The sequence below is a fragment of the Rhinoraja longicauda genome, chromosome 7 (genome assembly GCF_053455715.1).
Source record: "Rhinoraja longicauda isolate Sanriku21f chromosome 7, sRhiLon1.1, whole genome shotgun sequence".
Lineage (NCBI taxonomy): Eukaryota > Metazoa > Chordata > Chondrichthyes > Rajiformes > Arhynchobatidae > Rhinoraja > Rhinoraja longicauda.
Window position 1 is genome coordinate 49,256,033 of NC_135959.1, and position 22,404 is coordinate 49,278,436.

General features: G+C 40.5%; 1 protein-coding gene across 2 annotated transcripts in view; it reads left to right on the plus strand.

The window, feature by feature from the left end:
- Positions 1-20,842, plus strand: part of pdgfd (platelet derived growth factor d) — a 94,889-nt gene extending 74,047 nt beyond the window's left edge. For both annotated transcript variants that reach the window (XM_078402524.1, XM_078402523.1), the window contains exons 4-7: positions 1,710-1,769; positions 4,738-4,942; positions 12,657-12,871; positions 18,443-20,842. In XM_078402524.1, coding sequence (XP_078258650.1) covers positions 1,710-1,769; positions 4,738-4,942; positions 12,657-12,871; positions 18,443-18,562 — 600 coding nt within the window. In that variant the 3' untranslated portion in view covers positions 18,563-20,842. The remainder of the gene's footprint in view (positions 1-1,709; positions 1,770-4,737; positions 4,943-12,656; positions 12,872-18,442) is intronic.
- The last annotated feature ends 1,562 nt before the right edge of the window (positions 20,843-22,404 follow it).

The following is a 22,404-nucleotide window of genomic DNA, read 5'->3' on the forward strand; positions in this document are numbered from 1 at the left end:
GCAGTGCAACACAGTGAAAACATAAGAATAACTCTAAGACTTGATTTTTATTTTAAGTCTTAATTAGTCTTGAAGATCCATAAGCATACAGTCACACTGACGACAGTAGTTGTTTAAATGCCACTAAAACACAAATTTTGTGAAACTCCATGCCACTGAAATTAAAAGTTGCTTGACATGAAATATATTCCGAGGCAGCCCTTCGGGATCGAGGGCATTTTGCTACCACTCTGGTTTGTGGGTTCTGGGTTGGTTTATGAGGTCAGTGTAGGTTATTCTATAGATGGGGCAGATGTTGTGGTCTATCCTGCACACTGGGGACAATTTACAGAAGCCAATTAACCTAAAAACCTGCACATCTCTGGAATGCAGGAGGAAACTGGAGCATCTGCAGAAAACCCATGCGGTCACAGGGAGAACTTACAAACTCCGTACAGATAGCGCCTACAGTCAGGATCAAACTCTGGTGTCTTGTGGTGTAAGGCAGCAGCTCTACTGCTGCGCTACTGTGCCACCCCCTAAAGACTTCTTTTTGGAGAGTCTGGCATTTGACTTGCAAATATCATGCTCAGCCCAGGGTGGGAGCTGCTTTATGTCCTCGTCGTCCACCCTGGGTAGTTCTACGGAACTGGCAAAATTTGCAGCAAAGCATCAACTACGGTACTCTGAAGCACCAATTGCCACTTTTGACTGTTGTTGTTGACATGCGAAAGAAAGAAAGATGCTCAGCCCAATATAACCGACTGAGAGAAACTAAGCTCGCAGTGTTGGGATGTTGGTTGCAAATAACATATAAAAATAATTCACTACCCAGAAAACTAAAGGCATCACCTTTCATAAAATGTTTTAAAAGATATTGAAGGAATATCTTTCATCTTTATATGTTGATTCCATTCCATTCTTTTGGTGAGAGCATTTCACATCTTTGAGAACAAGATAGCAATACGAGCATATGAAAGGGACATTAGTTTAGTTTAGTTTAGTGACAGAGCATGGAAACAGGCCATTCAGCCGATTGAGTCAACACTGTTTTACTGTTGTACAATTAATAGCGAGGATGATTCCAGGAGTCTGAGTTATAAGGAGAGGTTGGGTAAACTAGGACTCTATTCCTTGGAGTGCAGGAGGCTGAGGGATGATCTTGTAGAGGTGTTAAAAATCATGAAGGGGATAAATAGGGTGAATACACGGAGACTTTTTCCCAGGTTAGGAGAATCAAGAACTAGAGGGCATAGGTTTAAGGTGAGATGGGAAAGATTTAGTAGGAACCTGAGGCACAACTTTTTCACTCAGAGGGTGGTGTGTAAATGGAACGAACTACCAGAGGAGATTGCAGAGGTGGGTACAAATAACAATTAAAAGACACTTGGGCAGGTACATGGATAGGAAAGGTTTAGAGGGATATGGACCAAATGTGGGCAAATGGGACTAGCTTAGATGGGAAATTATTTGGCATGTATAGATTGGGCTGAAGGGCCTGTTTAGAAGCAGTATGATTCCATGACTCGAAGACTATTATGTGCAGCTAATTCCCTTTTTTCATATGTAGGGTGTCCAATTTGATGCTTGGTTTTAGTGCATCAAGTAAAAGTAAAATCCAACTTCTTAGCATATACGTTAACAACAACAATGGAATGTATGTTAACACTACAACAACAACAATAACAAAAGTGGTCAGTTGTCTAGACACTTATCTCATTCTGTTTCAGGAAGATTTACAGCCACAAACCTCAAAATCAAACTGGGAGGCAGTCACAAGTTCTATCCTGGTAAGTAATCTTGAGTGCTGTTCTACGACAAAGCGTTTAATACATAAAGAGTCAGAACCATCCATGAAGCTATTTAAAGGACTATCAACCCTATTATTTGCAAACGGTAAATTAAATTCAAAGAAATTAAAACTTTACATTGTTTTATGCTCCTCTTGCTCTACCCTAAATTGAGCCATTGAGTCTCTGTTTGAAAAAAACAGGTGGATTACTTGATTTCTTGGTGCTGTAAGGCAGCAAATCTACTGCTGTACTACTGTACCGCCCCCTAGTCATACAACTAAATGGCCTGGGAAACAGGCCCTTTCACCCAGATCATCCATGCCAGCTAAGTTGCCTAATCAAAGTAGTCCCATTTGCCTGCACTTAGCTCATATACCACCAAACCTTTCCCACCATGTACCTGTCCAAGTGTCTTTTAAATGTTGCAATTGTACCTGCCTCTACCACTTCCTCTGGCAACTCGTCCCATTTATGCACCCACCTCTGCTTAAGAAAGCTTCCCCTTGGATGCCTTTCTTAAATCGTTTGCCTCTCACCTTAAAACTATGCTCTCTAGTTTTAGACTCCCTTACCCTGGGGAAAAGACAGTGGCTAATTACCTTATCTACGCCCCCTCATGATTTTATATACCTCTCTCTGGCCACCCATCAGCCTTTGACATATCACAGAATTTGCAGTGATTACGAATTCCCAAGTGCCATATAATTTTGAGAAAAGTAGCATGAAATAAAAGTAGTCAGGAAAATCTGTAATATAGCAGATCAATGTAATACCAGAGGCAACAGTGACACAGCGCTGGGAGAACACTGATGCTTTATTCCACTAGGACAGCTTTTAGATGTTATTGGAAAAGCACCAAGATCAATAAGCCTGCAATTAATGATTTGTATGGCCACGGCTTTTTTTTTTAAGCAACACTGCATTTGAGATGATGGTTCACACCACAATAATGGTGGTTCTATCAAGCTTGGATTGTTTGCATGTCAATCGTTACATGTAGCTGATAATGATCAATGCACTCATAAGGACCATTAGCCAGTGGTTTTCAAGTCAAAATTGGCAAAAACAGATTAAAAAATCAATAGAGAGCCACAGAAGTTTTTTTTTTAAGTCAATGAAAAATAAAGCTTCAAGATGTGCAAAACCAACTGCCAATTTCCTTTTAGCTCTGTTGGGCAAGATATATTTAAACCACCTAGCTATTTTCCTGGTTTAAAATGCATGATTTTGCTGTTTTGATCGGGCTTTTGTGAGAATACATGCCCTTTGCAGCATTTTGTCTTGTTTTTGTGTTGCTAAGATAAATGTTTTGGGACTGTGCATCTGCATTCCTTCGCACAACTCCCATACAATTAGTTTTGTTTAGAGATACAGCATGGAAACAGGCCCTTCGGCCCACCAAGTTCATGCCAACCATCGATCACCCTAATTGTATGATATTCACCTTCCCCCCCATTAAAAAAAGTCAAATTGTGTATATTGCCCATCTGATACCATATTCGCTGACCAATTCCATTGTGATCACTGGGAGTGGCTCGATTGTAACCATGTATTGTCTTTCCACGGAATGGCTAGCACACAACAAAAGCTTTTCACTGTACCTCGGTACACGTGACAATAAACTCAACTAACTAAAGTCCATGCCAACATATTAAGTCAATATCATTATAGGTACAGTCTTTCTTCAATATATTGAACCATTTTTGCCATGCTTTTAAATATAACTACTTGACTACATTATGATCTTAAAATGAACTTTACATTAGTGCTACGTTATCACTGAGAATTGGTCCATACACTGATAATGCCCATAGTAATCAATAGGTTAATAACAATGCTGGTGATAATTAGCATAGTGTAGATATGGTCAAGTGTGTTTAATTATCATATGCACTGACAATGGAACCTTGAAATTCTTAATTACAGCAACGTACAAGCCTTTAAGCACAATACACATATAAAATATATAATAAACACAAGAATCATTAAATTAACAACTCCAATGCTCATATAAATAATCTCCAAAGTTGTCAATGCAACCAAAGACAGAACTTAAGTTCATAGTTGAGGTTAGTATTGCGTCGTGTTCAAGAGCCTGATGGTTGTTGAAGCAGCTATTCTTGAACCTGGTAGGCATGGTTTTCAGACTCCTATACCTTTTTCCCAAAGGTAGGTGTGAAATGAGAGCATGACCAGGGTGGTGTGTGCCTTTAATATTTGCTGCCTTTTAATCCTTTTGTGGGTGGGGAGCTCAGTACCCATGACTGGGCAATGTCCACCACTCTTTATAATCTAGGTTTAAGACCCTTCTTTCGACCCGAAACGTTACCCATTCCTTCTATCCAGAGTTGCTGCCTGTCCCACTGAGTTACTCCAGCATTTTGTGTCTATCTTTGGTGTAAACCAGCATCCTCAGTTCCTTCCTACACTCTTTATAATCTCCTTTGTTCCTGCCATTCAAGTTGATCTGGGAATTTGAGATTGTCTGTATATCTGGTTCACGTTTTTTTTTTGAGATACAGCATGGAAACTGGCCCTTCGGCCCATTGACTCCACACCAACCATCGATCACCTGCACATTAGTTCTATGTTATCCCACTTTCGCATCCTGCACACTAGAGCCAGTTTATAGAAGTCAATTAACCTACAAACCTGCACGTCTATCGAATGTGGGAGGAAACCAGAGCACCTGGAGAATGCCCACGAGATCACAGGGGAGCATTCAAACACCAGACAACTAGCACCCGTAGTCAGGATTGAACATGAGTCCCTGGCGCCATGAAGCAGCAGCTCTACCACTTCGCCACGCCGTGTGGTTGTTGGAAAACTTTGTAGCTTTCCACCATCAATGGACTCCAAAGGAATTTGCCATGAGAAATGTTGAGTCAGGTAGAAACGCAAACCTTTACGGGTTTTTAAATGTTTGAGGTGCTTGAATATCTCATGGTTTTGCTGTGTTACACAGGGTTCACAGTGGCATCACTCCTCTGCTACAGCTTCACCACTGACTGCAGAGTCTTTGGATGAGGCTATTGCTAGCTTCGATACAATAGAAGAACTTCTGAGGCATTTAAATCCGGACTTCTGGGAAGACGACCTGAATAACATTTTCAAAGAAACACCCCAGTTTCGAGGCAGAACATTCCATCACCGTGAACGAAAGACCAAAGGTACGAAGACAGCTCATGTTTAAAATGATAATCAATAGACATCTATCACATATTAAAGTTAATGAATGGAATTACAAGATTTTAATTCAACATGCATGGACAATAGACAATAGACAATAGGTGCAGGAGTAGGCCATTTCGGCCCTTCGAGCCAGCACCGCCATACAATGTGATCATGGCTGATCATTCTCAATCAGTACCCCGTTCCTGCCTTCTCCCCATACCCCCTGACTCCGCTATCCTTAAGAGCTCTATCCAGCTCTTTCTTGAATGCATTCAGAGAATTGGCCTCCACTGCCTTCTGAGGCAGAGAATTCCACAGATTCACAACTCTCTGACTGAAAAGGTTTTTCCTCATCTCAGTTCTAAATGGCCTACCCCTTATTCTTAAACTGTGGCCCCTTGTTCTGGACTCCCCCAATATTGGGAACATGTTTCCTGCCTCTAACGTGTCCAACCCCTTGGAGATAACCAAATATCAGGACTTGCCAATGACAAAGTTCATAGAGCACAGAAAATTACAGCACGGGAACAAGCCCTTCAGCACACAATGCCTGCGTCAAACTTGATACGTTTAGTATTTCTATTATTATTGTCACATGTACGACAGTGAAGAGCTTTGTTTTGCATGCTATCCAAAGAGATCAGACATATTATATGTAAATACAATCAAGCCAAACTTAAGTACAATGGATAGAGCAAAGGGGAAGATACAGATGCCAAATTAAACTACTCTCCTCTGCCTGCAGGTGACCCATATCCCTCTTTTTCCAGCACATCCACATGCAATCCAAAAGCCTCTAAAATGCCACTCTTGCATCTGCTCCACTATCACCCCAGGCAACCTATGTACGATTCTACTGCATGTGACGCCCACATCATTTGATAATACGTTCCAGAGAATGAAAGCAGCGTTGGAATTGCCTTCGATGTGTAAACAGACCTCTCAGTCCACACCCCCCCAGTGTTTATGGTCCACATACCCCCTCGGCTAACTATTTCCACATAACCCTCAATTAGTTTTTTCTTCATGTACATCTGAGTAATTACTTTATATTGATGGCTTCTGATTTTGAACCACACACACGGAAACATGCATTCAGACTGAAGAGGGGGTCCCGGCCCAAAACGTAATCTATCCTTTCTTTCTAGAGATGCTGCCTGATCCGCTGAGTTACTCCAGCACTTTGTGTCTATCTTTGGTATAAAGCAGCATCTGCAGTTCCTTCCTATAACATGCATGTTCTGTCTGCTCTATCAAAACCTTAAATCAGCCAGAGTGAAGATGGTTAACTAATTGCTGTCAGCCAAACCTGATGCCCACATGCTTATATGCCGTTACTGTATGTATGCCGTTACTTTATGCATCTTTATCTAACTGAATTTCCCTGTGGAAATAAATCTGCTTTTACAGCGAGAAGTTGCTGTAATTTCCATCGTCTCAAACGAGTTCCCAGTTGCTGAACAATTGATGGCTTTCTGTGGGTCATAGGCCCTTCAGCCCACCGAGACCTTAACTAACCACCCACAGTAATCCTACACCAATTTCTTCACTAAATGGAGAGCTCCCCTGATGGCCCAACAAGGTCCGGGAGTGGCAGGAGGTGAGATGCTTATTTGGGGAAGGAAAAATCAGCCGGACTTCCCGTTCCAACTCATAAACAAGTGATTTCCACATGAAGCAATAATGTCAGTAAAGTCAGAATTATGTGCAGATGGGAATTCAACTCCTCTGTATGTTTGAACAGCTTGTCAACACTCACCATCCAATGCCACATGTGAAGAATCAGTGTTTGAGACAAAATAATTATTTATTGCTATTGATAACATTTTGCAAAGCAGCAACATAAATTTTAAGGACAGTGTAATTTGGCTGTTTTCAGCAGTAAAAGTAGAAATGACAGAATAATGTGAGTGTGCATTTACTTATTTCCCTTGAAGTGTGTCTAAATAGCTCAATCACCTGTCAGCCTGCTCGTAATTTACACTTAACTTTTAAATAAGACAATATAAGTGCAAAACATTCAGCATTAGTTCCACTGTGACCTTTCTTTCTCACAACATCAGAATGGATTATGGTCGTTTTTATCTGCACTATTAACAGCAATAATGGCAACATTTCTGAATGATGGGAGCAACTGTGCACTGAGGCGGACAAATAGTAAATGAGGTTTGAAAAGAGGAAATGTCTGATTTAGAAAGCCGTAAGATAAAGATCAGTAAGGAAATGCCAAAGCAGGAGAGGGCTTGGGTGATTTTGTTTTTATTTGTTTGCTTTGAGGAGGATGAATGATGATACCGAGGAAAATAAAATATTAATGACACTCGCAAACGACAGTAAAATTTGAGTCAGGAAGAAATTTATTTTTAACATGAAAACGTTTTCATCAAGAAATAGAACTTTTTTTTCATTATTTGAGTGAATTATGAACTAAAATAGGTAGGGTGAATGTAGGAATAGATAGGGTGAATGCACCGGGTCTTTTACCCAGGGTAGGGGAAACAAGAGTTTTTGTTTAAGGTGAGGGGGCAAGATTTAATAGGAACCTGGGTGGTGGGTATATGGAACAAACTGCCAGAGGAGGTAGTTGAGGCACGTACTATGACAGCATTAAAAATACACTTGGACAGGTACATGGTTAGGAAAGGTTTAGAGGGATATGGGCCAAACATAGGCAAATGGAACTAGCTTAGGTGGGGTATTTTGGTTGGCATGGATGAGTTGGGCCGAATGGTCTGTTTCCATGCTATGACTCTGAAATAGGTAGCAATTCGATTAATTTGTCATGAATAAATTTTGAATAAGGCAGAAAATGTGTTTTCAATTGCAAAGAATCTACCTTTACTTTGTGTCCATCTATAGAAAAGGTAGACAGTCAGCTCATTTTTCTCAGGGTGAAAATGTCAAAGACTAGAGGGCACAGCTTTAATGTGAGAGGGGCAGAGTTTAAAGGAGATGTGTAGGTCAAGTTTTTTACACAGTGACTGGTGGGACACACAACTCCAAGGATGGTGGTGGAGGCAGATACGACAGTGGCATTTAAGAGACTTTTGGATAGGCACATGGATAGGCAGGGAATGCAGAGATCTGGGTCACGTACAGGCAGAGGAGATTAGTTTAACGACATCATATTCGGCATGGACATTGTGGGCTGAAGGGCCTGTTCTTGTGCGGCACTGCCGCAAGTTCAATGGAGGAGTAAATGAAATATTTGATTGTATCTTTTGAATCAAAGCCATTCCAAACTTTCACAAGGACATTATCTGCAAAGTAGCTGAATGCTTGGATGAATCTCAAGTGTTAACTTTAGCTTAGCTTAGTTTAGAAATACAGTGCTGAAACAGGCCTTTTGGCCCACTGAGAACACGCCGACCAGCGTTCCCCGCGCACTAACACTATCCTACATACACTAAGGACAATTTACAATTTTTATCAAGCCAATTAGCCTACAAACCTGTACATCTTTTGAGTTTGGGAGGAAACCTGAGCTCCCGGGGAAAACCAACGCTGGTCATGGGGAGAAAGTACAAGCTCCGTAAAGGCAGCACCCGTAGTCAAGATCAAAGCCAGGCCTCTGGCGCTGTAGGGCAGCAACTCAATCGCTGCGCCACCGTGCCACCCAAGTGGGAAGCTGTCAGTATAGTTTGCCAACCTTTCAGTTGTCAGGAGTCATTTTCAGTTCAGTTCAGTCCAGTCTAGTTCATTGTCACGTGTACCAAGCTACAGTGCAAAGCTTTTTGTTGCGTGCTAACCAGTCAGCAGAAAGACAATACATGATTACAATCGATCTATTTACAGTGTATAGATACATGGTAAGGAAATAACATTTAGTGCGCGGTAAAGCCAGCAAAGTCCAATCAAGGATAGTCCGTGGGTCATCAAAGAGGTAGATAGTAGTTCAGCACTGCTCTCCGGTTGTGGTAGGATGCATCAGTTGCCTGATAACAGCTGGGAAGAAACTGTCCCCGAATCTGGTGGTGTGCGTTTTCGCACTTCTATACGTTTTGCCTGATGGGAGAGGGGAGAAGAGGGAGTGCCCATCACCACAGCAGAGTTACAGAACAACAAACTCAGCTACTTAACATTTGAGTTTTCACTTTGGTGGATCATTTAGACTTGGCAGTCGAAACATACAGTCGGAATAACATTTGCCAGAGGACAGTCAGTGCAAATGGATTCATATGTCAGCACTAGTCGATATTTTTGTGAGAAGAAAGAATATTTTAATTAACAAAAATGATGAGCTAGTTTTATGGATTTCCTGGATCTTAGTTACAGGGCATTTCACTGACAATTGGAGAAAGCTGAAAGACAGCCCAGACATTTGACAATTAAAATTTTGTGCCATGAAGTGATAGCTTATCCTGACAAGCTATTTTACACTTTGAAAAAAGATTAGAAACTGAAGCGACAGGATAGGTGGCTAAATTGCTTTGATTGTAACATACACTTCAAAGAAAATTCATTTCCAATAACTTCAGGGCAACATTGATGTGATGTTCCAGATCTTCATGGCCAAAGTCATCCAACTCCTGCAGTGTCTGCCATGGATTAGTTATGCACAGTAGCCGTTCAGTCTTACGTCTGAAGAAGGGTATCGACCCGAAACAGCACCTATCCATGTTCTCCAGAGATGCTGCCTGGCCCGCTGAGTTACTCCAGCACTTTGTGTCTTTCATTGTTATTCCATGTTGATTTTTAAACCCGTCTTAAGGTTCACCATTGTAGGCAACCAGATACCTTCGCCCGAAAAAGGGTCCCGACCCAAAGCACCACCTATCCATGTTCTCCAGAGATGCTGCCCGATCCACTGAGTTACTTCAACACTGTCGCTTTTTTTGTAAACCAGCATCTGCAGTTCATTGTTTCTCCATTCATTTCCAGTTATTCTCAAAATTGGACAGTAAATGGTGCACAATAGATTGCCCAAACTAAATAGTCAGAATGTTATGATAATGGTGTACAATGAAAGGAAAAAATGTCAAAATAGATGCAGAGAGAGCTTCAGTTTGTATTTGGCCAAGAGTACACTTAACATGGGAGCAGAAGGTGAAGTAGAAATATTTGCTGCACTTGGGCAGTGGAAATTAACTATCGTAAGGTTCACTAATGGTGGCATCTCTTTGAAACCTTCATCAACAGGATATCTGCACCAAAGCTGTTAAGCTCTTAAGAAATTACAACATGTTATTATTTAGAGTCATAAAGTCATAGAGATATACCGTGTGGAAACAGGCCCTTCGGCCCAACTTACCCACACTGGCCAACATGTCCCAGCCACACGTCCCAGCTGCCCATGTTTGGGCATTTTATGCACAGAATTATATCAAAGTTTCCTGGCTGCTATTTTAAGAGCCATTCATTTTTAAAGCCGTTTATATCATTGTTTAAGAGGATTTGAGTTTAGGAGCAAGGAGATCCTACCACAGTTGTACAGGGCCCTGGTGAGCCGCACCTGGAGTATTGTGTGCAATTTTGGTCTCCTATTTTGAGGAAGGACATTATTGCTATTGAGGGAGTGCAGCGTAGGTTCATCAGGTTAATTCCTGGGGATGGTGGAACTGGCATATGATGAAAGAATGGGTCAACTGGGCTTGTATTCACTGGAATTTAGATGGATGAGAGGGGATCTTATAGAAACATAAAATTCTTAAGGGAGTGGACAGGCTAGATGCAGGAAAAATGTTCCCGATATTGGGGGAAGTCCAGAACCAGGGGTCACAGTTTAAGAAAAAGGGGTAGGCCATTTAGGACTGAAATGAGGAAAAACATTTTCACCCAGAGTTGTGAATCAGTGGAATTCTCTGCCACAGAAGGCAGTGGAGGCCAATTCACTGGATGTTTTCACAAGAGAATTAGATTTAGCTCTTAGAGCTAAAGGAATCAAGGAATATGGGGAAAAAAAGCAGGGATGGGGTACTGATTTTAGATGATCAGGCATGATCATTTTGAATGGTTGGGCTCGAAGGGCCGACTGGCCTACTCCTGCACCTATTTTTCTATGTTCCTATGTTTCTAATTAGTGGAATTTAAGATGTGCTGATTAAACTTGCATCATATGAATGTGATTGAGGCCATGAGCCCGCAGAGTCAGTCTTAATGTTTGGGCTGATTGTGCAACTACTCCAAGAACCATTTTGAGGTTTCATCCTGCGTGAACTAGGGCAGATGAGTTGGTTGCCACAATGATACATTCTGAGATACAAAGGGCTGGAGTAACTCAGCGGGCCAGGCAGCATCTCTAGAGAGCATGGATAGATGCTTCCTGACCCATTGAGTTACTCCGGCACTTCATGTTTTTTCTTTGTAAACCAGCATCTGCAGCTCTTTGTGTCCACATCATACATTCTACCGCAGCTCACCATGTTGCTATCGCAACATTTAAGACACATTTAGACAGGTACGTGGATAGGTTGGTTTAGAGTGATATGGGCAAAGGGCAGGCAGGTGGGGCTTGGTTGATTATAAGCATGTACAGTCTTTTCGCTGGCTGTTTAGCATGCAACAAAAAAACTTTTCACATGTGACAATAAATAAATAAACTAAACTAATCTAAACTCGTGTAGATGGGGCATCTTGGTCGGTGTGGGCAAGTTGGGCCATAGACAAGAGATGCTGTCTGACCCCCTGAGTTGCTCCAGCACGATTCCAGCACCTGCAATTCCTTGTATCTCCATAGTAGCAATGTTGGGGTGTTGTTTTCACAAGTACAAAGCCATAATTATATCCGCTCAGTGTGCTAAGCACTTCCTCCATCTATAATATAGTAGTTGGGTGATAATGAAATGTGGTGTGATTTTTGCCTGGCATTTTTTAATTGCTTCTGAGATGGCACAATAATTTTTTTCACAAAAAATATCCTAAATTAAACCTGGATTTCTGAACCTTAAGAAGAATACATCCTTATCTATGTAACAAAATTATTTAAGGGGTCTGGAAAGTTGATTCAATCCCAGATCAACACAGCTTGTCACGTAACCTCTGTGGAGAAAGCAGCAGTTAACATTTCAGATCTTTCATTAGAATGGCAAAGGATTGGAGATAAACATGACTAAGCAGTCGAGGAAAGGGAGAGGAGAGAACAAAAGGGTGAAACTAAGTAATGGAAGGTGGAATAGTGTAAGGTGGGAGAGCTGCTGCCTCACAGCGCCAAAGACACGGGTTGGTTCCTGACCTAAGGTACTGTCTGTGTGGAGTTTGCACGTTCTCCCTGTGACCTCGTGGGTTTCTTCAAGTTGCTCCGGTTTTCTCCCACATCCCAAAGATGGGTTTGCAGATTAATTGGCCTCTGTAAATTGCCCCTAGTGTTAGGGAGTGAATGAGAAAATGAGATAACATAGAAAGAAGACACAGAGTGCTGGGGTAGCTAAGCGGGTCAGGCAGCATCTTAGGGGAACATGGATAGGCAACTTTTCGGTTCAGTACCCTTCTTGAGACTGTAGGGATTCGAGGGAGGGATATTCAGGCCTCTGTAAAAATTGCTTCTAACATTTAGGGAGTGGATGTGAAAGAGGGATAACAAAACAATTGAACAGGTGATCGATGGTAGGTGTTGACTTGGTAGGCCGAAAGCCTTGTTTCGATGCTGTATCTCTAAAGTAAATGAAACTAAATATAACGTTGTGACACATAGTTTACTGATTGTATGACAGGAAACATTAATACTTTTAATAACAGAGATTGACTTACTTTCTTGAAAATTTTGTCTTGTAGTTGACTTGAACAGAATGAATAATGACGTAAAACGCTACAGCTGTACCCCGCGAAACTACTCCGTTAATCTTCGAGAAGAGCTGAAGCAAACAAATGCAGTTTTCTTCCCGCGCTGTCTTCTCGTTCAACGTTGTGGTGGGAACTGTGCCTGTGGTACCGAACACTGGGGATCCTGCAACTGCATGCAAGCTAAAACTGTTATGAAATATCATTCGGTATGTATAATTAAATTATATTTCACTGAGACCATGACATAATCAGATGAGTCCAGAGAAGGCACAATCATTGCTTTGGGCAGACAACAGTGCTAGGAGTATAGTATACAGCTAGCAACACTTCAGGGCAAAAGCAAAACCGCTTGCTGGATGTGATGGCACAATCACTGTTAATTGCTACCTCACTGCGCCGGAGATCCGTGTTCGATTCTGACCTCGGAGGTGCTGTCTGTGTGGAGTTTTCACATTCTCCCTGCTACCTCATGGGTTTCCTCTGGGTGCTTCTGTTTTATTCCCACATTCCAAAAATGTTTGTAGGTTGTCTCTGTAAATACCCCATGGTGTGAAGAGAATGGATTCTAAAGCAAGGGATCATAGAACTATTGCGGATGGGTGATGGATGGTTGGTGGTCTCAGGGTGGGCTGTCGGGCCTGCTTGCATGCTGTATCGTCAATTCTATTGCAGTGTTGTTATCTTTCACAAAGTCAGATCATGACTTTTCTTTTTTCATATGCTTTGTCTCCAGAATAACTGTTCAGTCCAAAGAGTGTTAATTAGACCCATAGTGTCAAAAAGCATGGAAACAGACCCATCGGCCCAACTCGTCCATACCGACCAAGAAGCCCCATCTACACCAGGCCCACATGTCTGCATTTGGCCCATAACCCTGTCAACCTTTCCTATCCATGTACCTGCGCAAGTGTCTTTTAAATGCTGTTATAGTAGTTTCCTCAACTACCTCTTCTGGCACCTCATTCCATATTCTATAATTTAAACGATATGCCCATACCTTGAGAGTGCCATATCTATGCCAAATCTTGCCATCATATTTGTACAGATAATCCTTGAAAATTCATGCAGTACCTTCAAGTATTTGACATAAATTGTTCTCTCAGATTTAATCATATCAAGAATAGATCGGGTAGACGCACAGAGTCTCTTGCCCAGGGTAGGGGAATGGAGAATTTAATAGGAATCTGAGAGGTAACTTTTTCACACATAGGGTGGTGGGTGTATGGAACGTGCTGCCAGCGGAGGTAAGGACTATTGCAATGTTTAAGAAACAATTAGACAGGTACATGGATAGGTCAGGTTTGCAGGGATATGGGCCAAATGCAGGCAGGTGGAACTAATGTAGTTGGGACATGTTGGTCAGTGTGGGCAAGTTGGGCTGAAGAGCCTGTTTCCACCCTGTATGACTATGGCTCTATGACTATACCAAGCTTCGAAGCTGATTTATATTCAAGAACTAAAATGAGATTTGAAAGGAAAAATTAAAACTCTAGTTTGTCTTTTGAGTTTAACTTTCATGCAGAAGTCCAAGCATATCTGTTAAACACTGACAATTTACATCTGGGAATATAAGATCAGTCCCGAGGCCAATTATACTTGAACCGTGAAGCTGCTCAAACAGGGTGAATTAGTTTTAAATACAGACAGGCAGTAGTTATAGCCTCAGCTACAGACTTGATCAATCAAAGCCCTTTTTGTACTGTTAAACTGCATACTTTTTTCAACATAATGAAGTGGGAAAGGAATCAGTTGAAAGGTCTTTTTGATATTTCTGACATGCAGCTTGTAAGTTGCCGTGTTCTGAGTAAACTCTCGTGAACTAGATCTAAGATATACTTCACAAGCAGCTCATAACCACTGCTTCAGCTGCACTGGAAAATGTTTTGTGAGAATAATGACTTACTCAAGCCTTTCCTATGAAAGTAAACACTTGAGTGATGTTGCAGATATTGCTGAAGCCTGGGTAATCAAAGATGAAATGGCCCGAATTAATCCGACAGCACTATCAGTGCAGCGTGAAAGAAAAAAAGACGAATTGATCAATTCTGGGCTCAAGATCAAATAGTTGCTCCTGAAATAAGTGACCTTGTTGGGCCATTCTGATAACATGCTGGATATCAAAATAATTCCCAACAGGCAAGTCAGGATAATGCTTTTGGTCAGGGGACAACTGGTGGACATGGAAACTGTTCTGCTTTTAGTTTAGTAGAAGCAAGGAACTGCTGATGCTCGTTTACACCAAAGATAGACACAAAATGCTGGACCCAGCGGGGCAGGGAACATCTCTGGTGAAAAGGAATAGGTGACGTTTTGGCTCCGTACCCTTCTCCAGACTGAAGTGAATGCGAAAGTGGGATAACACGGAACTAGTGTGAATGGATGATCATAGAAACCAAGAACTGCAGATGCTGCTTAATACACAAAAGAACACAAAGTGCTGGAGTAACTCAGCAGGTTAGATTGGTTAATTTCTCTGGAGAACTTGAGATCAGTCTGAAGAAGGGTTACTAGAGAGCATTCTGAGGGATAAGATATACATGGATTTCAATGGACAAGGGCTGTTTAGGGATAATCAGGAAGGTTTCATACAAGGGAGGTCATGGCTCATGAATCTGATTGAGTTTTTTGATGATGTGACCAAAAAGGTAGATGAAGGCAGAGCTGTAGATGTTATATATGTGGATTTCAGCAAGGCATTCGACAAGGTTCTGCATGGTAGACTGCTCTGGAAGGTTAGATCTCATGGAATCCAAGGAGTGGTAGCTGAATGGACAGAAATTAGGTTTCATGGAAGGAAACAGAGGATGATGGTGGAAAGTTGCTTTTTAGACTGGAGGCCTGTTACTAGTGGTTTGCCTCAGGGTTTGGTTAGTATATAGTAGCTCAGCACTGCTCTCTAGTTGTTGGTAGGATGGTTCAGTTGCCTGATAACAGCTGGGAAGAAACTGTCCCTGAATCTGGAGGTGTGCGTTTTCACACTTCTATAACTCTTGCCTGAAGGGAGAGGGGAGAAGATGGAGTGGCCCGGGTGAGACTCGTCTTTGGTTATGCTGGTGGCCTCTCCATGTTCTCCAGTGATGCTGCCTGACCCACTGAGTTACTCTGTCATGGGCCTCCACTATTGACACAGTGAGGCCCACCGCAAATTGGAGAAACGGCACCTCATATTTCACTTAGGCACCTTGCACCCCAGCGGTATGAACATTGACTTCTCTAACTTTAGACAGCTCCTCTGTCCGTCTCTTCCCCTCCCCCTTCCCATTTCTCCCACTGTCGTCCTGTCTCCAACTACATCCTTTCTTTGTCCTGCCCCCCTCCCCTGACATCAGTCTGAAGAAGGGTCTCAACCCGAAACGTCACCCATTCCTTCTCTCCTGAGATGCTGCCTGACCTGCTGAGTTACTCCAGCTTTTTGTGATACCTTCGATTTGTACCAGCATCTGCAGTTATTTTCCTACACTGAGTTACTCCAGCCTTTTGTGGCTTTTTTTGTAAACCACCATCTGCAGTTCCTTCTTTCTGCACTTCATGTGTTAATTTAGAGATTTTTGTGTACAAGGAAATACATTTCATAAAATATTAGGAGCTCAAATGGATTGAAGTTCTCTTATTGTGTTTGCTTTCAATATTTACTGCTGATATTTTCTTTCATCGCTGTCATTTTTGCTCATTATTAAGTGTTGGAAAGTTGACAACTCCACACAGGAGAGAAATTTAGCTGCAAAATTTTTCGTAACTGTTTTTGTAATTCTTTTCTAAAAAATTACAATTTGTAATAACCCAAAGAGCTCTCTGATCATAAATAATTAACCATCCCTTCTACTGGTAAAAGATAGTTATGACCTTAGAAGCGGTGTTTGCTTTTGCAATGTGACAATTTGTTAATATCCCAGTCGATTCCACTACACCTTCACACTATACTCCAAAAAAGTGTGAAGTTATGAAAACGCCAATAACTCTGAGAACATGTTTTGTTAAATCCACAGAAATACACTGGTGCACATCGTTTCACAGACTATAACGTGTTGATGTCTTTATGCACTCTGTACTTAAAGAAAATCATAGGCAGCAAGTTAGCTCAGCAGTGAATTTTCCGTCTCATTTCACTATTTTATTAGGTTAGTTTATGAACAAAATTATAGTTATGGAAACAAAATAGTTTTCTAAAACTACATGCACGATGGTCGTAAATGGGCGATACAATGGTGCAGCGGTAGAGTTGCTGCCTTATAGCGCCAGAGACCTGTGTTGGATCCTGACTATGGGGGTACTCTCTGTACAGAGTTTGTACGTTCTCCCTGTGACCACGTGCAATTTCTCTTGGTGCTGCAGCTACCTCCCACATTCCAAAGACATACAGGTTTGTAGGTCAATTGGCTTTGGTAAAATAAATTGTAAAGGCCCTGTCCCAGTTAGGCGTTTTTTAAGGCGACTGCCGGCGACTGTCATAGTCGTAGCAGGTCGCCGAAGAAACGGTGACTGGACCCCCCCCTACGACAATGTCTATGCCAAGCTACAACAACCTACCACCTAGTCAACATCAAGCTACGGCAAGCTACCGAAAACCGGCGACCCAATCGTCGCAAGTAGAACGTCCACCTACGACCGCACCTACGACAACCTACCACCACAGAGACGACAACCTACGACAACCGAAGTCAACCTACATCCACCCACGACAAGCTTCAACAAGCTATGACCCTGAAGACTGAAGACAACTGAAGACAATTCACGTTTCACCCACTTTCCCTTTAATAGGGGGTGTACGGTAGGGTTTCCAATCATTCTGCATCATGACTATTTGAAAGTGATGCCATGAGAAACTACTCTGAAATACAATAACTTCATACATCAATTTGCCGTCAAAATGTCAAGAATTTCCTTTATTGATATACAAACAATTTTTTTTTAAAGGTTGATAAGAACATACAACAGTGCATACAAAAATATTGTAATAAATTTCAATAAACTTCAAACTTCAAACTTTAAAATTCAAACTTTAAACAGAATACAAGTGCAAAACATTACAAAACCTAACATTATTTATGGACACATTACACTGTTGGATGATCAGATCAAGTCCACACTTGGAATTTGCCGAAGTCAGCACCGGCGACAACCTTAATCACCAGGCGACAACCTGACGACAAACTACTTCACCAGTCGACAGCCTGGTGACCACCTACGACAGCGCCCACGTCAGAAGATGTCAAGCTACACTCATTGGGGTCAAACCAACAGTCGCCGTAAAAAAATTCATGCCTTCACAAAATCCAGTGACGACCAGAAAAACACTCCGACTCTTTGGAGACTACTCACGACTGACTATGCCCACGACACCCCAGCGACTGCCTAGTCACCTAGTCACCTAAAAAATTGCCGAACTGGGACAGGGCCTTTAATTGTCCCTAGTGTGTAGGATAGTGTCAGTGTACAGGAAAATCGCTGATTGGTGCGGACTTGGTGGGCCGAAGAGCCTGTTTCCACGTGATATGTCTAAAGTCTAAAGTGCCCAGCATACTTGAATTTCTCTTTCTGTGTAATCTGCTATACCATAGCTGAGTGTTCCTGAGCCTATTTTATCCCTATCATACTAAAACTGTTTCCTTTTATTATATATATATATATGTATATACAAACACACATTCAACTGTTTTTGTCGTTTATTATATTGTTTACAAAGTGCTATGTTTACATATTCAATTGTGCTGCTGCAAGTAAGAATGTCATTGTTCTGTCTCGGCCATATGACAATAAAACACTCTTGACTGTTTCAGGTGTTGAGATTTATTCCTGAGCCTGGAAGGAGCAGAAAGAGGAACATATCCCTTGTTGACATCCAGTTGGAGCATCATGAACGATGTGACTGCACCTGCAGTTCCCGGCCACCCCGATAGAAGAAATATTGGAATAATGCGAGAAGCTTTTGAAAAGGACCTTATTCTTAACAGGATTGCATTTGTGTATAGATGATTGCAGGCACCAGAGCTAATTTTTTCCAACATTACAGAAAGTAATAATTGCTGTGCTTGAATATATTCTTTAACTAGCAAATGTGGCAGCAAAACTTTCATTATAATAATACCTTGCTTCTCGCAGTCAGAACATTATGAGACTGAGTTTTACTAATGCATCCCGCTTAAATGCAGGACAATCCAGATTTTCTTTTCTAATGTTTGGAATTTCATCTCAATCAGTTTTACTTGTTTTAAGTCTGAGACTTTATATTAATTTTAAGGCTATGTATGAGGAGCAATTAATTATTGAATGTTGTAATCCATGGAAATTAAAGCAGAAAATGCTAGATAGAATCAGGAGGTCAGATAAATTCTCACTACGCTGAAATAGTTTAATGCCAATGGCCCTCCATGAAAAATGTCTAATGAAATGTCATCCAGCCAAATTGTTAATTTTTATTTCACTGGTGTTTGTTGATCTGTTGGGTATTCCTGCCATTTTCAGGTTTCATTTCAGATATCCGGCTTCTGCAGTATTTTGCATTTGTTGCAATATATCCACAGGTGTGGCCACCCGATGACCAAAAGCACCTTTGAAATTTCACATTGTAATAATGTAAAATGCAAACTGCTTTTATGAGACTATTTAAGGTTAAAGTATTTCTCAGGCAATGTTTCTTTTATGGCCTAGATTTCTTTCAACTACTTTTAATAACTGAACATGTAAATGATATTTAAAGATTTTTTCCTCCAGTCCATTGTAAGTCTGCTGAAGTGTAATGCAAGATTTTAAATATTGTTGGTCAAGGAAGTTGTCATTGTTTCTGTTTTTTGTTTGTTTTATTTTATATTAGCTGATGCAGTGGATAATACTTAACCTCCACAATCTTCCTCTCACAGAGCAGAAACTGTTTTTGTTTTAAAATGAGGAATGACAATACTAAAGGATTAATAATTATTATTGGCATGATCAGACCTTAATGTAAAACTTACTTTAATCTCATTTCACATGTGCTTTAATTATTAAAATTGTCCATTAGTGGAAAAACTGAATGCATCTAAGGTAAATGAAATAGGCACAGATTTGTCATGCAGTAATGCTTAAAGCCGTGCTTTTTAAATTGATATCATTTTGTTTCATTCATAAATGGACAAAATAATTGGCCTAGTATTTTTTCATCTCATTTATAGTTACACCAGTTTTCAAGTATTACATGCACAAATCAATATGAGCATCCATTAACAGCAACAAGCCTTTCATATCTCATCTGTTCAATTCTATTTTTAAGCAGACCAGAATAACAATTAGTTCAGCCATTATTTCCATCATTCTAATGGAGACAGTGTACATGTACAATAAAGAACAATAACCAAAGTCGTATGCCATTGTCAATTCTAAATCACTTTGAGTCAAGCTTTCTGAATTTATTAAGGGAAATGGAAAAGGGTAATGCATTTTAGTGATAATTTTATTTAAGCCTTCATTAAGTCATCATGTTTGAAAATGTTACAGGTTTCTAAAATTTTGGAATAATTCCAACATGACAAATGTTTAAATGTATTGAATTTTTAATGACACTTTTTTTAAATCACAAAGTACAGCTTCATAACCCTTTAGAATCAAATAAAAATGGTGTTTAATTATGAATGATATATGTATACAAATCATTTGGTTAATGGAGTAGGTTTACTTGAGCAGGTTCCTGCACCTTACTATAGTGCTACCAAAGTAGGATCATGAACATATAAAGCTTTCTGTACTTTATAAAAGTAATACAATATTATCTTTTAAGGTCATATCTCAATGCATCTTTCTCATCTCATTCATCAGATTTACATATTACAAAATAAGCAATGTCCAAGTAAGGTAACCTTTTTAAAAAAAGTTTTCTTTCATCATAAGAATATACATTTTTCATTTTCCTATATGTTGTATAGTAATACGCTGTGCTATAATATTAGTACACTTTCAGTACTGCAAGGGCTAATTGCCTTTAGAATAATTCTGCAGGGTTCCAGGGATATCGTTTTTGTTCTTGCAATAAAAACAATTTCCTTAAGTGCAATTCTTTTATTTTAACACAACTTAATTTTAATTATATATAGAGCATTTCAAAAAGCTTCTTTTTGATTATTGTATGTATTATTGTTATTGATTAGAATTATCTTGTGCTTGTGTTTTTGATGGAATGTAAAGACTGCTCGAGTAAGGGAATTGTAGAGGATTATTTTTTGTTATAAAATAAACTAAAATTCTCAACCTTATTTAGGAGACCGCTTCCTGGCCAATTCATAAAATTCCCAGAAAGATTTGCATGATAGTTAAAGATGAGAAAGAGTAGGTTTACATGCACAATTTTAGACGGGACTTCGATTAAAAGGTTCACCACGTATCATTCACTTTTGGGCATTTTGAATCTTGACTAGATTTGGAAATGAGTGTAGTTTATTTTATTTTATCGTGTACCAAGGTACACTAACCAGTCAGTGGAAAGACAGTACACGATTACACAATCGAGCCATCCACAGTATACAGATACATGATAAAGGGAATAATATGAATAACATTTAGTGCAAGATAAAGCCCAGTAAAGTCCGATCAAAGATAGTTTTAGGGTCTCCAATTAAGTAGATAGCAACTCAGGACTGTTGTCTAGTTGTTGGTAGGATGGTGCAGGTGCCTGATAACAGCTGTCCCTGAAATGGCAGCTGATTGTAGTACCAGTTGTCATGGGAGTCCAGTATTGTCACATTGAGTGGGGCATTAGCAGCTGTGTTCTTCCAGTTGGTGGAAAGCCTTTACCCTGGCAAATTTATGTGCTCACGGCAACTGCTACTATATGCAAAAATAAATTAGATGTCTTACAATCTCTCATCTCTGTGACCACCCTTATTTAACAGTGAATGACCAACTGAAAATATGTTTACACACAGACGGTGGAGGTTCACATGGAGGGTGGTGGGTATATGGAATAAGCTGCCAGAGGAGGTAATTGCGGTAGGTACTATAACTACATTTAAAAGACATTTGGATAGCTAATGGATAGGACTGGTTTAGAGGGATATGGGCCAAACAAAAATGGGAAATCTTGGTCAGCGTGAGCAAGGTGGGCTGAAGGGCCTATTCCTGCACTGTATGACTCTATGCGTCTATCTCCTGTTCCAGCCTGAAAGTAGCTGTACATGATGCCGATCGTCATGCCGACAGCCACTGGCGTAGGCACCAACGTGATCCTTGCTGGAACTTGGACATGTAGCATGTCATATTTCACTGTGGGCCTTCTCACTGAATAAAAGTCACCTCAAACGATGTGGGCGAATATTTTAAGACCTACTAAAACATTTTAAAACTATAGTAAGACTTTTAAAAATGAAAGAAGATACATCTTGTATTAACTGTTTCTTTTTATCAGTCTGTCACCAAAACAAGCTAATCTTTTATGGATACTGCATGCACTTGTTTCTTGGCTGTGTGATTTGAAATGGCAGTAAAATCATTTATGGGTAGACTATCTATAAAAGGACATTATTACCAGTGATGGAAATGGGGAGGGTACACAGGGGTAGGGCGTTCTCCTAGTTTTCAATTTCCAGCTCGGGTTTAATGAGTACTGCAGAAAGATTAGAGTCGTTTATCACTTTATTCAACTCAGACGAAAACGATTTGTTAACTGCCACTGTTAGCACTTGTTAACAGCCAGTAGTTATACAATGGATCATCAATACATCGATCCACATTCCTCAGTAAATGTAATTGTGTTTTGACCATGTATTAATGACAC